General features: G+C 53.4%; 1 protein-coding gene across 6 annotated transcripts in view; it reads left to right on the top strand.

Annotated features, from left to right (window-relative positions):
* Positions 1-3,073: 3,073 nt before the first annotated feature.
* Positions 3,074-16,206, top strand: part of Spns2 (SPNS lysolipid transporter 2, sphingosine-1-phosphate) — a 36,226-nt gene continuing 23,093 nt past the window's right edge. For 4 of the 6 annotated variants that reach the window (XR_012438780.1, XR_012438779.1, XM_074047154.1 and 1 more), the window contains exon 1: positions 3,213-3,597. Coding sequence is in view for 4 of the 6 variants with exons in the window: in XM_074047154.1 (XP_073903255.1) it covers positions 3,228-3,597 (370 nt within the window). In the remaining 2 variants the exon portion in view is untranslated. Of the gene's footprint in view, positions 3,598-16,206 lie in introns of all 6 variants that reach the window. The other 2 variants (XM_074047153.1, XM_074047155.1) reach the window with 1 other exon arrangement.

The following is a 16,206-nucleotide window of genomic DNA, read 5'->3' as shown; positions in this document are numbered from 1 at the left end:
GGGTTGGGGAGGGGGTTGCTCATGAGATGCTCTCCGTGGTCCTGAACCATCACTGTGTTAGAAAAAAGGCTTTTCTGTTGAGAGGAGGACAGGGATTACAAACAAGTGACCTAACTCTTGCCACTTCTAGGAAATAGGATGACTGTGAGTCCGGGGAATCTGTGTTCAGTGTGATGGAGAGTGATTTTGAGATACGGGTCATAGGATCCAAGGCTGGACCTCATGGATCTGGAAGGGTTGTGAAGAGTCATGGCGACCCCATTAAGGAACTTAGATACTTAGAGATAAAAATCTCTAGGTGATGGGGGAGCTGTGGAAGGGTTTTGTGCACGGCAGTGATGGGGTCACTGCCGTGCAAGCACTACAGAGGAAGGTCTGGAGAAGGGTGCAAGTCACTTACAGAGAGGTCTGAGATGTGTCAATGGGCAATGGGGACATTGGAAGAAAAAATCAGCAGGCTGTACCTGTGGGAGGAGAGGAAGCAGTCCAAAATGACTCCTAGGTGTCCTGCTTGGTGATGGTTCCACTTGTCAAGATATAAATGACACCCTGGTAAAAACAGGTTTGGGAGGATGATGAGTTCAGTTTGGGATGTGCTGAGCTAACAGTGTCTGATCCCTAGGGGGATGTTCAGGAGACTGCATGAGGATCTAGTGCTTAGGGATGAGGGTTAGGGTGTCATGAGCACATGCCTGATCACTGAGACCCTAGGCATGGGTGACAGTTGCCAAGACAGAGTGTGCCAAGTGAGAAGGACTGCAACCAAGGCCTGAGTCCAGAGATGCTCCTATGTGGGAGAGATGGGCAGAGGAAAGGGGCACTGAACTCTAATTTTTCACCTTGGGGAGGCAGGTACATTCTGGGACAATTTCTGCAGAATGTACATCTTAAAAAATGTTTTGTGGTCAAGTACACATGGGAACATGGCAGCCTCCACTTCTCTTTGGGAGACTTATAGTGTATACTCTCATAGTAAAGGCTCTGAGAAGTCCTTCAGTAAGGAAAGGTACTTCTTGATGTTTACCCCACAACTTCCCAAATGTACTTGCCCTTGGAGTAACAGCCATTAATGTCCTGTGCCCCTTTTGTTTTGAAGTTATGGTCTAAACCTGATGAATGCACATCAGAAGGCTATGTAGACATCATCGAACTCAGCTTCCCATTAGGCCGACAAAGAAACCGAGTCCTGCAGAAGTGATGAGAGTGGCTGGCTTGCTTGGTGGCAGTTCAGAGGTCCTCCAAATTTGAAAAGCTCAAAAATCTTTCTCTCCCTGCTGAGACCTACTTGGTAGTAGAAAAGGAGAGCCATGGAAAGATAAGGCTCCTCTTTGGGATCAACACTGTCCCCTGAGCAGGGTTGTGAAAGAATGAAGAGTGGGGGATGGGAAAGGGAGGCTGGGCAGGATGCAGAGCCATAGCTGGGCCTCTTTTGCATCTCCACAGCTGGGCAGCATCTCACAGCCAGATAGTCTTCTAGTTGAGGATCATTTCTGGGGCCCAGTTCTAGCCCCATGAAGCTCCTACCCCAGGCCACCCAGCAGAACTTCCTCTGCCTGACTTTGTAGGCCCGAGTTCAGCAAGCTGGAAAGAGGCAGAATGAGATCTGTTTTCCTAACCCTCCCATCACAGTCATTCATACTCAACACACTGAAGCATATTTTTAGTTACTTCACAGAATTTAAAATACACCTCGAAGGTGCCAAGAAACACCAGCTTGGGGATTAACTCTGCTTGACAGTGTGTGTGTGTGTGTGTGTGTGTGTGTGTGTGTGTTGGGGGGTGCCTCATGCTGTGTCATCTGTTGGCTATGCCATGACTCACTGTGGCCAACACCTTCACAAGATGCACCTGCCCATGGATGTGGACTCTGCAGTGGGACATGAGCTCTCAGCCCTAGAGGATGGTATCAGAGTCCTGGGTTAACTCCAACCCCACCATTGTCTAACTGCATGTTGGTGATGGAGTCATTTCTGTGCCCTGGGACCTGTCTGTGAAACACAGGAAAAAATCATTTGATTGCTGAGAGTCTGTCTAGTTTTCCGCACTTTCTATGGGATTTTCATTTCAATTAAAGTCTCAGAGAGATGAATGGGGGAGGGCTGGGGTGAGCTTCACAGAACCACAGCACCTTTGAAATGGGTCAGAGCTCATAGACTTTCAGACTGCCTGAATCCCATCTGCTTACCCCTAGACAGAAATATGGGACACAGAGCAAGGGTCTTGTGCAGGGTCACACCACACAGCAGAAAAGAGTTGGGCAGGGCTTCCTGACTTTGCACATAGCTGAACTTTGCACATAGCTGAAAACTGAAGCGTGGGGACATGGTACCCTTAGAAGAGAGGGTCCCTTTTAATATTCTGGTTTTCTTGGGCCCTAGTCAGCTCTGTGTGCCAGGGGCTGTTGCTCTGTGGGGCAGCGTAGGTCTGGGTGCACACACAGGAGTGGGCCTACGGTAGGTTAGAGCCTGGAGTTGTATTTCCCTAGACAGTGGGCAACATGGCCTTTGATTCTAGGTGAGGTTTGCGTCCTGGGCTAAGCCCCCACCAGTCCTAACTGTGTTACCAGACTGTGTGATTCTTCAGTCCTCCCTGCGCTGATTAAATCGAGGCTTGTCAGTAGTTGTTGAAGTCAGGATCTCCTGCTGAAGTCAGGTGCCCCTGTTTTGACCATCTGAGACCGTTCTCTCCAGGTTGTCCAAATACACAGGCTCAAGTAATTATCCCTCCCCACAACTCCCCCTACGCCTTTTCCCAGGAGTCCACTGGGAGGGTATTGAGTAGGTACTGGGGAATCCTGCTTCCCGCACCCCACTATCAGCTGTGTAACTCACTGCAAACCTCTTCGTGTCCTCGTGGGCTTCCACGGCCTCACAGCTCCAGCTTGACTGCGCCCCCCTCCGGCGGGTGGGGCTTTGCTGCCACGCTCCCTCTACCCCCTGGGGCAGCACGTGCGGGGCGGGGCTGTGGCCCGAGCCTGGAACTGATTGGATGCGGGCCTGGTGGGCGGGGCGGGACCGCAGCTGTCAGAGCCGCGGCGGCGACGGCAGCGCGTCTAGCTGAACAGTGGCAGCGCCGCAGCCGGGGCCGGAGCCGGAGCCGGAGCGCAGAAGCCGACGGGGCCCAGCCGGGATGGTGCAGCTGCGGCTCCGCGGCGCACGCACGCACTGACCGGGCTCGAGCTGGGCCCCGTGCCCCCCGCGCCCCCCGCCGCCCCGACCCCGGCGGGCATGATGTGCCTGGAATGCGCCTCGGCGGCGGCGGGCGGCGCGGAGGAGGAGGAGGCGGACGCGGAGCGGCGGCGCCGGCGCCGGGGGGCGCAACCAGGGGCTGGCGGGAGCGTTTGCTGCGGGACGCGGGGCACGGGTGGCGCTGGAGTCGTGGCCGCTGACGATGAGGTGCAGACGTTGTCTGGCAGCGTGAGGCGGGTTCCGTCCGGACCCCCCAGCATCACCGGTACCCCTGGCTGCGCATCTGCTGCCAAGGGCCCCGGCGCACCGCAGCCCAAACCCGCCAGCCTGGGCCGAGGGCGGGGGGCAGCCGCCGCCATCCTCAGTTTGGGCAACGTACTCAACTACCTGGACAGGTACACCGTGGCAGGTGAGCAAGTGCCCCACCCAGCTTGAGGGTCAGATCCCCCTCCTCCGTCCCCAGTGACCCTAAGGAGCTTTAGGGTACCACGCTTCCTATATTCAAGACCTGAGTGGAGTCCCTAAAAGAGCCCCTGCACAGGTACAACTGGGCAAATGATGCCTTCGTGTTCTACGGGACCAGTCCAGAGGCCCCTCCCTGGCCCTGGGATTGGAGGAGTCCCACCCCTGGGGCAGCCAGTGCGACTCGCCAACCCTTGACGGCCTCTTCTTGGGGTCTTCTCTGTGTCCCTTTGCTTTCTTGCCTCTTCCCCCCACCTCCGCCGCAGCCTCAGGTTCCCGGGCCTCTTCCCTGAGACGCGGGCGTCTGTGCGTCCATGGCCAGTCAGTTCCTTCCTTCCTCGGCCGCCTCCACCCCCCTGCGTGCGTGTGGCGAGTGTGTGCGCCCCTTGCGGGTGTGCGCCAGGGAGACAGGGAGATCGAGTGTGTGCGCGCGTGGCGGCGCGGGTGTGTGTGAGCGCGTGGCTGACAAAGGCTCCGGCCTGCGGGGAGCCGAGGGAGGGGCGGGGCGGGTCCGCTGCGCCTCAGGACCCAGGATGCGGTTTGCAGCTGGCCCTGGCTAGAAAGGCCTGAAGACGCCTCCCCCTGTTCTATGGCGCTGGGGCCTGGGGCAGGGCACAGGCCTCTGTGGTTAAAGAGGGACGGCCTCATCCTCTTTGAGCATCTCTGGAAATCAGCCATAGGAATGGGATTGAGGTCGATAGAGCAACTGGGTTCTAGTCCCAGATTTGTTCCAAATGTGCTTGGTGTGTGACCTTGGGCCAGTCTCAGTTTATGTTTCCGTCTCTTTCCCTTTTTGTGAGTTGATTGATTCCCGGGCCTCCTGGGATGGATGTGGTTCTGGAATTTGGTTTTGCTGGCTCCCCTCCCTGACTTCTCAGGGGCCAGGAGATAGGGACTTGCCCAGATGGAGCTATCCCTGGGTGGAAATGATGTAGCTTCAGGAGTAAAGAAATTCTGCCAGGCTGGCTGGGGGCTCTCTGTGGAGGAGAGCAGTTCTAGGTACCTGGCATGCTGGCCTAGAACCTACCTGTGGGGGGGTGTGGGGGAATGGGGGAGAGAGAGAGAGAGAGAATACTGGATTTTGGATAGACTCTAAGAGAACTTGAGGTGATTGGGAAGAGAGAGCCCTGGCATAGACTACATGCCATGTGCCCTTCTCTGGGTCTCAGCTGTCCTTTTAAATGGAGTTTTGTGTCAGGTGGAAGGGAAGAACTCTTAATAGGAGAGCAGAGGCTTCCCTTCTTCTCACTCCTGCTCAACCCTCCCCCCCTTTGGCTCTCCCTCCCTCCACTGGTACCAGTGGCATCAGTTTCTGGGTTGGGCTGTCCCCAAGAGACTCTTTCCTTGGTCTGGTGAGCAGGAGCATTGCATCCTCGAAAGTGCACCAACCCTTGTCATGCAGGTGCAGTGCTGCTGGAGCCTGGAAGCTGAGGTGCCACCCTGTGGGGAGAAGTCAGAGAGCATTAGGGACCTGTAGGCAATGCAAAGTAAGCTTCTGTGCACAGTTGCCCTTGTCCAAGATGGCACAGAAGGGGACAACAGAGTAAGTGTTAGATCTACCAGGAAGTCTGCCTGGAAAGAAGCCTCCACACCCTCTCTCAGCTTGTGCTGCTTCTGGCATGGTCAAACTTTCCAGCTTGTTTTTTCCGGCCCCAGACCATTGCGTCTGAGGTTCTAAGGGGAACTGACTGCCAGGGGCAGTGGGGAGAGGTGGGATCAGGAAGGTTCACTCTTATCTGCCCCTACCTCTGTTTGGTCAGACTATCAGAATGGGAGAACACGATAGCAAATTTCTGGTGAATGGGTTGAGGGGAGGGTTTGGGAGGGGTGGGAGCAGCTGCTAAGAGAGGTGTGGGGCAGTAGGGAAGAAGGCCTAGAAAGCCCTAGGCAAACACTTGCCTGGACTGTTCCTCCTTGTCCTGCTCAGGGCCAGGTTCATGCCCTGCCCTACCCCCAACACACAGCATGCACCACTTTCCTCTCTGGATAAGCCTGGCTCCTTCTCTCTCTTTATGATAGAACTCCCTCCCCCTGCCTGCCCCCAAGTTTGGACTATTTACTATTATTTTAGGAATATTTACTATCTCTATGGTAACTACTATAGCTTGATGTGTTTTGTGCCAAGGACTGAGTCTACCTATTGCCTGTTGGCCTAGCTGGGACAGAAATGGGCAGAAACTGATGCTCAGTCATCTTTGATGTCTGTGCCCACCTGGCCTTTGAGAACCTCATAATCTGGCCCCAGTGACCCCATGAAAGGGCAGGGGAGGTCTTTACATTTATCCCGTACATTTCTGTTTCCATGTTGTGGACCAGCTCTGTCCAAAGGGAATCTAATGCAAGCCACATGAATTTCAAATTTTCCAGGAGCTTGCTTAAAAAAGTAAAAAAGAAAAATAGGCGCAAGTAATTAATAATGTACTTAATTCAATATGTCCAACACATTTCAACAAGTAATCAATACAAAATTTATTTCTGGAATATTCTGGAATATTTTGCATTCTTTTTCATGCTGTTTTTGAAGTCTGTGCATGATTTACCGTTGCAGCAGGTGTCAGAGTCTCCACGGCAAGTGGACAGTTCAAGTCTAGAGTTGGTTGTCAGAATCCAGTTCTAGTGCTTCAGCTTACTAGCTGTGTGACTTGCAGGTGCTGTGGAATGAATGAGAATATATCTAAAGCCTGGGATGAGGCCAGGCACCTGGGACAAATGTCAGATGCCTTCTCTTTATCAGAGGCTTGAGCTGTGCCCCTGGCCAGGAAGCTCTTCATTTTGTTTATGACAGTCTCTTTCAGACTGCCATTCAGATTGTCCCTTTGGATACCTTTGAGAGCCCCTCCCTCCCACACCAGGGCTGGACTGTATCCTGGGAACTCCAGTGCCTTCTGCCTCTGCCCTGGCATTCATTCCCAGCACCACCCTGTGATCAGGTAATTAGGGCTTTTCCTCCACCCCATGAGAACCCCCGGAGGGCAGCAGGCCTCAGACCTGATGAGGAGCACCAAACTCCCTTCTCTTTTCTGTTTGAGGGTTGCCTCAGTTGGATGAAATTGAGGAATCCCAGAAACCTTGTCTAAGTTCTTCTTCTGCCTCCTTGTGCTGATGGGGCCACTGCCACCTAGAGAACAAAGGCATTTACCCAACCAAGGTCACATGGCCTGCCTCAGTGCAACAGGCTCCCCAGCCCAAGGAGCCATGGGTGGAGGGGGGCATGCCTCCTGGGGACACTGCAGGCCAAGGCAGGAGCCCTCTTAGGCAGATGAATTTCAGTTCCATTCAGCCCAGACGTTTGGTTCTCCTAGGGCATGTGGTACCCAGGCTCCTACCAGCACAGCAGCTACCCGCTATACATTCTGAGCCCACCTGTGGCTGCCAGGTCAGGAGAAACAGGAAACCTCTCAGGTGGGGGTCTCTTCTCAGTTCTGTTTCCTGGAGGAGAGCTACCTTTGCCCCCAGGCTCCCATTCTTCCATCTGTAAAATGGAAGCAAAACGGAGGGTGTGGGTGGCAGCATTTTGCTCCTGGAACCAGGCCCAGCAAGAGGGAGCTGGCCAGAGCCCTAATTATGGTTGGTGAGTGACTATTTGAGAACTTCTCTGGAGCACCTGTTCCCTTCCTGAGACCTATTTTCTGTCCCTTTGGTTCAGCCTGTGGCATACTGAGCACCTGGAGTTGAGCAGTGTGGGGGCTGGTGAAGAAAGGCAGAGCTTTGCCTGGGGGAGTCCTTTTCTGCCAAAGAAGCTGAGACCTGTATCCATGACAACTGTTCACTAACACAAGCCCAGAAGGAGTGATGAGTACAGGGATCCCAGCAGGAGCATAGACCCAGCAGGCTTGGAGTTTCCCCTGAGCTGGGGCAGAGGAGGGGCCACTAAGCTGGAGCTTATTCTTCTTGGGCCTATTTTCTCTGTCTAGTTGAGTCTGTCTAAAGCTGACAGATGGGGAAACTGAGGTCTAGGGTCTTTCACAGTGGGCCAAGCCAAGCTTTAAGACCTGGCAGCTCTGTGACTGAGACTACAGATAAGGAAAGGTACCCTAGGGATTAACACTGCCCCGGCTCCTTGGGTACCCTGCCCTGGCCATAGCCAAGGCTGTCTTGTGGAGAAACCTCAGAGCACCTGTCTGGCAGAATCAGGACCCAGGTGAGTCTCTGCATCCTGAAATGCCAGCACTCGGTGACTCATGGCCAACTGCCCAGTCCCTTGCTCCTGCTTCCTCCAGCATCTGACAGTTGACCTGCTGGAAGAAGTGCCTGGGGTCTCTTATGGCCCTGGCCTGTGCCTCAGTTTCCCATTTCTCAATGGGGACAGGAAGGCTGCAGGGCTGTAGATTACTGCCTGGCCTGAAAGTGAGGTCGCTGTGGCCAGAGCTGTTTGGAGAGTGGGAGCCCCTTGTACCTTCCCCTGATCCTTCTGCAGAGGAAGTGGCTTTTGTTTCTGCCTGGGTGTGGGGGCCTGAAGTCTTGAGGACAGAGGGAGATAAGAATGAGAGGCAAACAACACACTGCCCTGAGCCACAAGCTTCTAGGACTGGGCTCCCTGTTGGACCTTGAGTGTCTCCTGGGCTGAGTTTCTGCTCCTAGCTTTGCCAGAATTTGCCAACTTTGCTGTGTGACTCAAGGCAAATGCTGACCCTTTCTGATCCCTGAATCCACAATAGATGATTTTTCTGTGGTCAAGGTCTCACTCCAAGGGTATTGTGGGCACTTGGTTTCAAGAACTCTCCCCACCTCTGTACCTTCTTCCCCTAGGACAGTCAGGTGTGATTCCCCAAGCTGCAGCTGGCAGCCTCCATCTACCTGCTGGGTCTTGCTCCAGGAAGTATTCCCCATTCTCTGGACTGAGCCAGGTGCCTGACTTTATTTTTTGTGGTGGTACTGGGGTTTGAACTCAGGGCTTTGCCATTTCTAGACAAGTGCTCTATTGTTTGAGTCATACCTCCATCTCTTTTTGCTCTGGAAGATAGGGTCTCACTTTTGCCCAGGCCAGCCTGGACCACGATCCTCCTGTTTTACACTTCCCACCATAACTGGGATGACAGGTATGTGCCACCATGCCCAGCTTTTTTTAGTTGAGGTGGCGATCTCACAAACTTTTTTATCCAGGGTGAGCTAGAACCATGATCTTCAGTACCTGGCTCTGCCTCCTGGTTTTCAACTCTGTTGTGGTTTGCACTTGCACTCTGTCCAGCCTCCATAGTAGCACCTATCCCTTGTAGGGCCACCGTTTCCCTCCAGCCTCAAAGGACCAACATAGCTATGGTCAACATATCATTCACCTCTGGCAGAGAAGGTGTTGGTTGGTCAGACAGGTTTAGTACCAGGTCCCTGTGATAAAGGCAGGACTTTGCTGCTGGTGGCTAGTGCTGCCCTCTTGTCCTGGCCTGGGTGTACAGTGAGCCTCTGGGCTTGGTGTCTCCAGGAGCGAAACAAGAGGATATGGCCTGAGATGGTCCCTGTCTGCTCAGTCTTCAGCCTTGGCAATTGGATTATCCAGCCCTGAGATGGGCAGAATGCCTACCCTGCACTTGGATGGTAGCTCTGCCTTGTCTCTGCTGTAGAGAAGGCAATGAGGGCACAGGGTTGGCCTTGGTCACACAGCAAGGCCGTGTGAAGCCCAGTGCTGCTCTGCTTGGATCTTGGTCCTTTACTGGTAGCTGGGATCCTAGGAGACATATGACTGAAGGATAGGAGCACTGACATTACAGCATGAAATACACAGGGTCATGACACTAGCCAGAGCTTGGAGGCTGGGGATGGTGTTCTGACCTCCTACCTCCCATCAGTCCCCTGCCCAGCTGCAGACCTTGCCAGGGGTCTCCATGCAGCCCCTACTAGTTCTCTGAAGGCTTGGCCCTCCCCTGTTAAGTGTGGTTTTGTTAAGCAAGGCTCCAGGAGGCAGGAAGCACAGCCAGGCTTTGTAAATTCTGAAGGGCTGTGCCTAGCAGAGGTGGTATTGCTTAGACATACATATGTTTACAGCACTTGTGTGAGGATGGCTTGCATGGGTGTTGGTGGTGGGGGACTGGCTGCAGTCTCTTTTGAGGGAGTTGTTGAGGTGATGACGTGGGATACACGGTGGGCATAGGGGCTTGAGACCAACTCAACCCAGCTCCTGCTGAATGTGATGGTTGCTCTCCCATGCACCTCTGCCTTGAGAAGTGGCAGCCTGAGTCCCCAGGCTCTGCAGTCACTGGAGCAGGACACTGGGAGGAGGCTAAGGGTGTGTGGGCTTGAGCCACACCATTCTTAACGCTCTTATCGCTTCTCCACTCTCTCTGTGCCACGCCCTGTCCTTATCCTGTATCAGTGGCCATACCAGTCACACTCTCTGAGGGTCAGGGTAAGGCTGTGACTACCTTCTCCCTGGTCTTTGGTGGGCTGGAGAGTTGCTGGGCCAGGACAGGGCCCAGGCAGCCAAGCTAGAAAGGAGTGGCTGTGCAAAGTCCCCAAATTGCTAAGGCTGAGTCTGATTCCAGGAAAGCCAGCCCCAAATGATAGACTAGAACCACAGGCCAGAGGCCTGGCTGCCGGCCCCGCCCACTCTGGGCAGAGAGAAGTGGTGGGGAGGAGAGGACTCTCTGGGCTCCCATGGTGATGCCTCTCCAGCACTGTTGGGGTCTGTGGGCAGGACTCTTGGTTGGGAGGTGTTTTTATAAGGGGCTGAGACTCAGGGCTGGGGACCTCATCTTTATGTGCTGACATTAATGATCTGATTTATAGGGAGGGTATACTGAGCATGGATGCTCTGCATACAGAGAAAACTCAACTGAGATTTAGGAATGGACCCAGCAAGAATGCATTTGAGATCCTGGACCACGGGCAATCTGAAGCTGGGGAGCAGGCGGATGAGGTCACTCAGGTTATCCTGGAGGACAGACAGAGCAGAGGCAGGTCTGAGTGTGTGTACCTAACTCAGGGGTTGCCTGGGCCTGGTCTCTAGGCAGTGGGATGCCAGCAAGGCCAGGCTGTGGCTTCCAGCCTTAGCCATCCAGAGCCAGGTCAGCAGAGCCAGGCTCTTGGGCCTCTATAATTACTGGGGTGGGAGCTGTGGCTGAGCCCTGGAGCAGGAGGAAGACTCCCAGTGTGAGGCACTTCTGAGGGCTCCACATGAGGAGCAGGGTTCCTCTGAGAGGGACTGGCCAAGGTCAGCATGGCCCATGTCTTCAAATCCCTAGCACTTGTCTTCCTAGGTATCTGTGGTGAGAGTTCCCCATTGTTCTTGACTGGGGCTGTATCCTGCCCCACTACTTAGCTGCCAGTGATGACATTTGTGACATTTATTGAGTATCAACGACGTGCTAGGTTCCATTCTAAACACTTTACATGAATGCAGTTACTTTAAACCTCAAACAACCATGGGAAGCAAAATCAAGTCATTATTCCAGAGGAGGAAACTGACTCAGAGAGGTTAAGTCTGAAGCCATGCTCCTGAGAATTCAGCTAAGCTGCATGCTGCTCTGAGAGAGGCTCCAGTGGGGTGAACATGGGGTGATAATGACTGTGCTTGGGGGGACAAGCCTAGTGCCAGATGGTTTGATCCAGCTGATCAGGCAGGAAGAGATCTCAGGATCATGCTGTGTGGACCTTTCTGGGGCACTCAGATCAGCATGGGCTTGCTCTCATACCCTGACCTTTTTGAGATTTCTGACAGGAGTCCTGGGATTTGTCAGGTTCCTGGTTTCTGGCAGGGGCCAACTCCTTGGGGGGCCACTGAGGGACCATCAGTGATAGGGGCTCACCATGAGCATCTGAGGCTAGCCAGCTGGGCATATCAGGACTAGAGGCCATCCAGCTCTGGGTTCCTTGAGGTGACAGGCTGCACTTCACCAAAAGCCTCAGCTGAGAGATGAGTGCCTGGTAGATGTGACCTTGAATCTGGGTCTGGAGGTTGAGGCAGATCTTGACAGATAGAATTAGATATCACAGGAAGAGAACACAGCACTGGTTTGGTGTGGAGTCTTGCAGGTTGTGGTGGCTGAGTCACAGGGGGCTCCCATTGCCAGATTCTTGGGTCTTACTTCTAGGGCTGATAGTTCTACAGGTCTGGCAGAGGCATGGAGGCTGCATTTTTTAACAAACACCCTCTCTTAGGGTGACTAGGAGTCTAAGGATGGTTTGGGGAGCACAGTGATCTATGTGGTCTTTCCATGCGCCTGGAAAAAAATGGATGTCAGGGAAGTGAATGGCCACAGCTAGTGGCATGGTCCTTTGCCGAGGCTGTGTGTGTGTTTGTGTGTCTGTCTGTCTGTGTGTTTATGTGCTTACCTGGGACTCTGGCTGTTTTAGGCCAGGGCATGGAGGTTTGAGAGCTAGAAGTCTGGGCTTTACTTAGGTAGCAGTAGGGAGCCATGCATGGTGAACAACCCTTCTCAGCACTGTGTCTGGCATGTGGTGAGCATTCGGTCTGTGTTATTGTACACCTTGGTGTGTTAATTGTCATGTTACTGAACCAGAAGCCTGGGCTAGCGCAACATGAGGAGTCATGGGTGATCCTGAGGCACAGCCAGAGATGATGTTCACAGGGCCACAGCATAAGCTCTGAGTCCAGAAATGGCCTTGAGATCTCCAGAGCCCCTGCCTGGGACCCAGAAACCAACTGGAAATGGCTAAGTGCTTGTGGAATCAGGCTGCATGATGGGCTGGCAGAGGCTGGAGGCTGGGAAGTAAGGAAGAGCTAGGATGCTGCAGCCTGTTCACGAGACTGAGGGAATAGGAGGGGGTCACAGCTGACTCCCAGATGCCTGACCTGCAGCGGTGCCACTCAGGAACGGATGCAGATGGAAGCCATGAAATGTGGGCTAGAGGGCAGGGAAACCTAGGGAAGAGAAATCTCTGGGAGACAGCAGCCAGTTTTTGGTCTCGAGGAAAGATGCAGGTGGGGAGTGAGAAGTCAAGAGTTTCCCCTGTGAAGGAGGAGGGGAAGGAGCACTGGCTCAGGAGACAGGATTGTCCCAGCTGGAGTGAGCAGGTATGAGTATGCGCCTGGATGCTGGGTGGGAGACAGAAGGCAGGGAGAGGCGGAAAGTCCAGCCTCAGCTAGCAGCTTCCCTGTGCAGGGTCCTTGCCCAGGTTTTGGCCTCAGAGAGGACTCAGGGGCTCCTTTTGTTCCAGAATGTGCTCTTGGAGGAAGAGGACCCTCTGGCTAGAGGGCTATTCTGGATGTGGATTTGGGGCGGCTGCCTTGTGGCTGAGATGGCTGGGGATGCTCTGGGGTGGGAGCCCTACCTTGCATGCTCCAGGGCTGGTGGAACCAGGAGGGTGGCTTGGCCTGAGCTGTGGGAAGCTGCTTCTGGCATGAGGCCCATCCTGTGACCCACCAAACCTCAGCCTCCAGGAAGGAGACTAAAAATAAGGCTGTGGTAAAGAAGGGAGGGGGTGTGCCTGAGCCAGGCTGGAACCCAGAGGAAAATGTGAGGCGACTGATGGAGCTGCTGTGACACACACTTCAGTGCTGGAGGAATCTTGCCCTCCTATGGCCATGGCTCCTTCCAAGCCCAGAAGAGAGAAAATAAGTCCAGAAAGGCACAGATGGGGCTGACCTTGGGTCTGCTCTCAGGGAAAATTCTCTCCAGCATTCTGCCTGGAGCTTAGGTCTTGTATGGTTGGGAAAGCAGGAGAGGACCCAAAGTTTCCTGTATACTGGGTGTGAGACTTGGATGCCATCTGGTTGTGGAGAAATGCCCCTCCCCCTCCAATACCAGGAGCTATATGTGGCAGAGGAAGGCAGGGGGAACTTCCTGGAGGAGAGGCAAACACTGGTCTTCAAGTTGTTGGGTGGCTGTTAGAAGGCTGTGAGAGTTTTTGATTTATGTGAACATATGCATCGGCTGTTATGATACAGCTTCCCTCCCAGGATGTGAGCTCTGGTTATCGTTGACCCATGTCCTTCGTTAGGCTATGGACAGAAGCCACAGGCCTCGGGCCTCGGGTGAGCTGTTACTCTTCCACCAACCTCCTGACCCCACCCACCCTCTCATCTTTCCGCTCAGTGCTGAAACCATGACATCCCTATTCTGGGTTCTGGAGATGACTTGCCATGGCCCCTGTCCTGCCTGTGGTCATCCATCCATCTACACAGCCATCCCACAAATAGCCCAGCTGTGTGCTGGGCTCTTCCCTGGGCCATAAGAGCAAACTAGGAAAGGCAGTGAGGCAGAAGAGAACACTGTTTTCTGGCAATAGACCTCATGTGGTTATTGTGAAATATGTAGTTGGTCTTCATCTTGTCTCTTGTCAGTCCCTAAAAATCCCTGAATTTTCAAGACGATAAGTATTTTTTTGTATGCTAATGAATTGACTAGTGGTGGGTGGCTCCAGGTAGTTTCAGGACAGAGGCTGGTCACAGGGAAGACCAAGGTAGGATTAGAGGGTTGGAATTTACAGTCCTATCCCCAGCCTCCTGCAGGGGAGAAGGCCTGAAGGTTGAGTTGGTCACCAGTGGCCAAGGATTTAATCAGTCGTGCATATGTAATGAAGCTGCTGTAAAGCCCCAAAAGCACAGGGTGTGAGGGCGTCGGGGTACTGGAACACATGTAGATTCCCATACGGTCACATTCCAGGAGGGGTATGGAGGCCCTATGCCCCTTCCTACATGCCTTACTTTGTGCATCTCTTTATCATATCCTTCATCATACCCTTTATAATACATCAGCATGCTTCTCAGAATTCCGGTTGCTACTTAGCAAATTAATTAAACCCAAGGAGGAGGTTTTAAGACCTGCAGTTTATACCTGATCGATCAAAACCACAGGTAAAACAGTCTGGGGCTTTTAGTGGGCATCAGAAGTGGGCGTTCAGCATTGGGGCCCGAGCCCTCAACTTCTGAGATCTGATGCCATCTCAGGTAGAGTGTCAGAACTGAATTGATTGGAGGATGCCCAGCTGGTATCTGCTGCAAAACTAATTGCTTGTTTGGTGTGTGGGACACCCCCTCCCCCCACATTTTGGTCACATTTGGTGTTATGGGGGTATAGTTGGAGAAGGTGAGTTTGGTATTTTTTCCTCGGTGTTCTCAAACCTGGTTTCAAATTTCACCTCGAAAACCTAACATGCTGGTGGAGTGGTTCAAGCGGTAAGAGTGCCTTCCTAACAAAACCTAACATGCTGTGTGACAAGTTGTTTTGCATCTTAGAGCCTTGGTTTCTTCATATGCAAAATGGTGGTGATGGTCACAAATGCCAGCACACATAGCAGCCCACAAAACTTCACAGCCTGGAATTTAGCAGGAAAAAAGTAACTAGTGTCCTGTGTAGTTCCTGGCCATGGTGGGTCTTAGAAGCTCAGATCTGTGTCCCTGGAAAACTAACTGAGCCTAACCCAACCTTGGCACAAGTACTACAATCAGAATGAACAGGAGGGTGGAGAATTGGGGGGAGGTGTTGGGTACTGATTTATTGAAGGTGATAGGAGGGGAGAAATTAGGGAAGATTTTTTAGAAGAGGAGGCAGGGATTAGCATAGCCAGCCCCATGGTGCCAGAAGAGGAGAGGAGGTATGTGGAGTCAGGGTAGCCTGGACAGTATGGGTGGCTGGAGGGTATGGTGGGGAGGGGTGGTATACGAGAATTGAGGCTGGAAAGCAGGGTTGTAAGGACTGAACCTGCAACCTGGGAAGGATTTGGGTACTTGGGAGCCACAGATGACAGTGACTGAGAACAAGATGTGGGCAACAGGCCCTGGCTCAGAAGGGGGAATGGGTTTGCAGTTAGGAGGCAGGCATGGGTGGCTCTCTACGTTGGGCCATGTCACTGATGCCCCCAGGCACCAATGGGACTCTGGGTCTGAGGCTGGGTTGGGATACCTTGGGGATCCACTTGGAGGCCCTGCCATCCACATGCCCAGGAAGGCCACAGGCTTCTGCCCTCAGGCAAGGCTATCGCCCCATTAAGGCCGTGGTGTGGTCGTTAAGTCATTAACTGAGCCTCACACAGCCTCTTCATTAGGGTAATTATGGCAAATCCACTCAGGGCATGAACAGGGAGGAGGCTAGTTCCTCCAGGCTGTCAGGCTGCCAGGATTGCTCTGTAGCCCAGCCTAGGGCTTGAGAGGAACCCTGACATTCGGACCCACTCTTTCAGTGCCCTCCAGCTGCCAGCTTGGTCCTGACATAGTGCACAGAGACCCTGCAGCCTCCCACTTCCCTGTTGTGTAGCTTTGAGCACATGGTTAATTTCCTGTGCCTCAGTTTCCTTGTCTGACAAGTGCAATGTTAGTGCCGGGCTTATAGGGCTGTATGAGGATTAAACAACTAAGGAATTTCACGCTCAGCATAGCAAATTGCCATAATTTTCATCCCTGTCATAGTCATCATCATCGTGCATGGAGCCCCCAAAGGTGGGCACTGCCTTCCTTCTTGCCCCCCTACCCCTTCTTGAACAGCTATGCTCAGGGTTTCTGGCCCTCGTGGTCCTGTTGTCCTTAAAGACTGGCTGAAGTGGGACCTGGAACGGATGGGCTGGGGGTCATGTTAACTCAGGAGCCAGGACTGAGTGCTACAGAGGTAGAGGGCTTTTGGGATCTGCTGGCCCCACAGCCATGGCTCTGTCTGTCAGCAGTAGA

Source organism: Castor canadensis, chromosome 11, assembly GCF_047511655.1.
Source record: "Castor canadensis chromosome 11, mCasCan1.hap1v2, whole genome shotgun sequence".
Classification (NCBI taxonomy): domain Eukaryota; kingdom Metazoa; phylum Chordata; class Mammalia; order Rodentia; family Castoridae; genus Castor; species Castor canadensis.
Note: the sequence above shows the minus strand (reverse complement) of the source record. Positions and strands in the feature narration are given on the sequence as shown.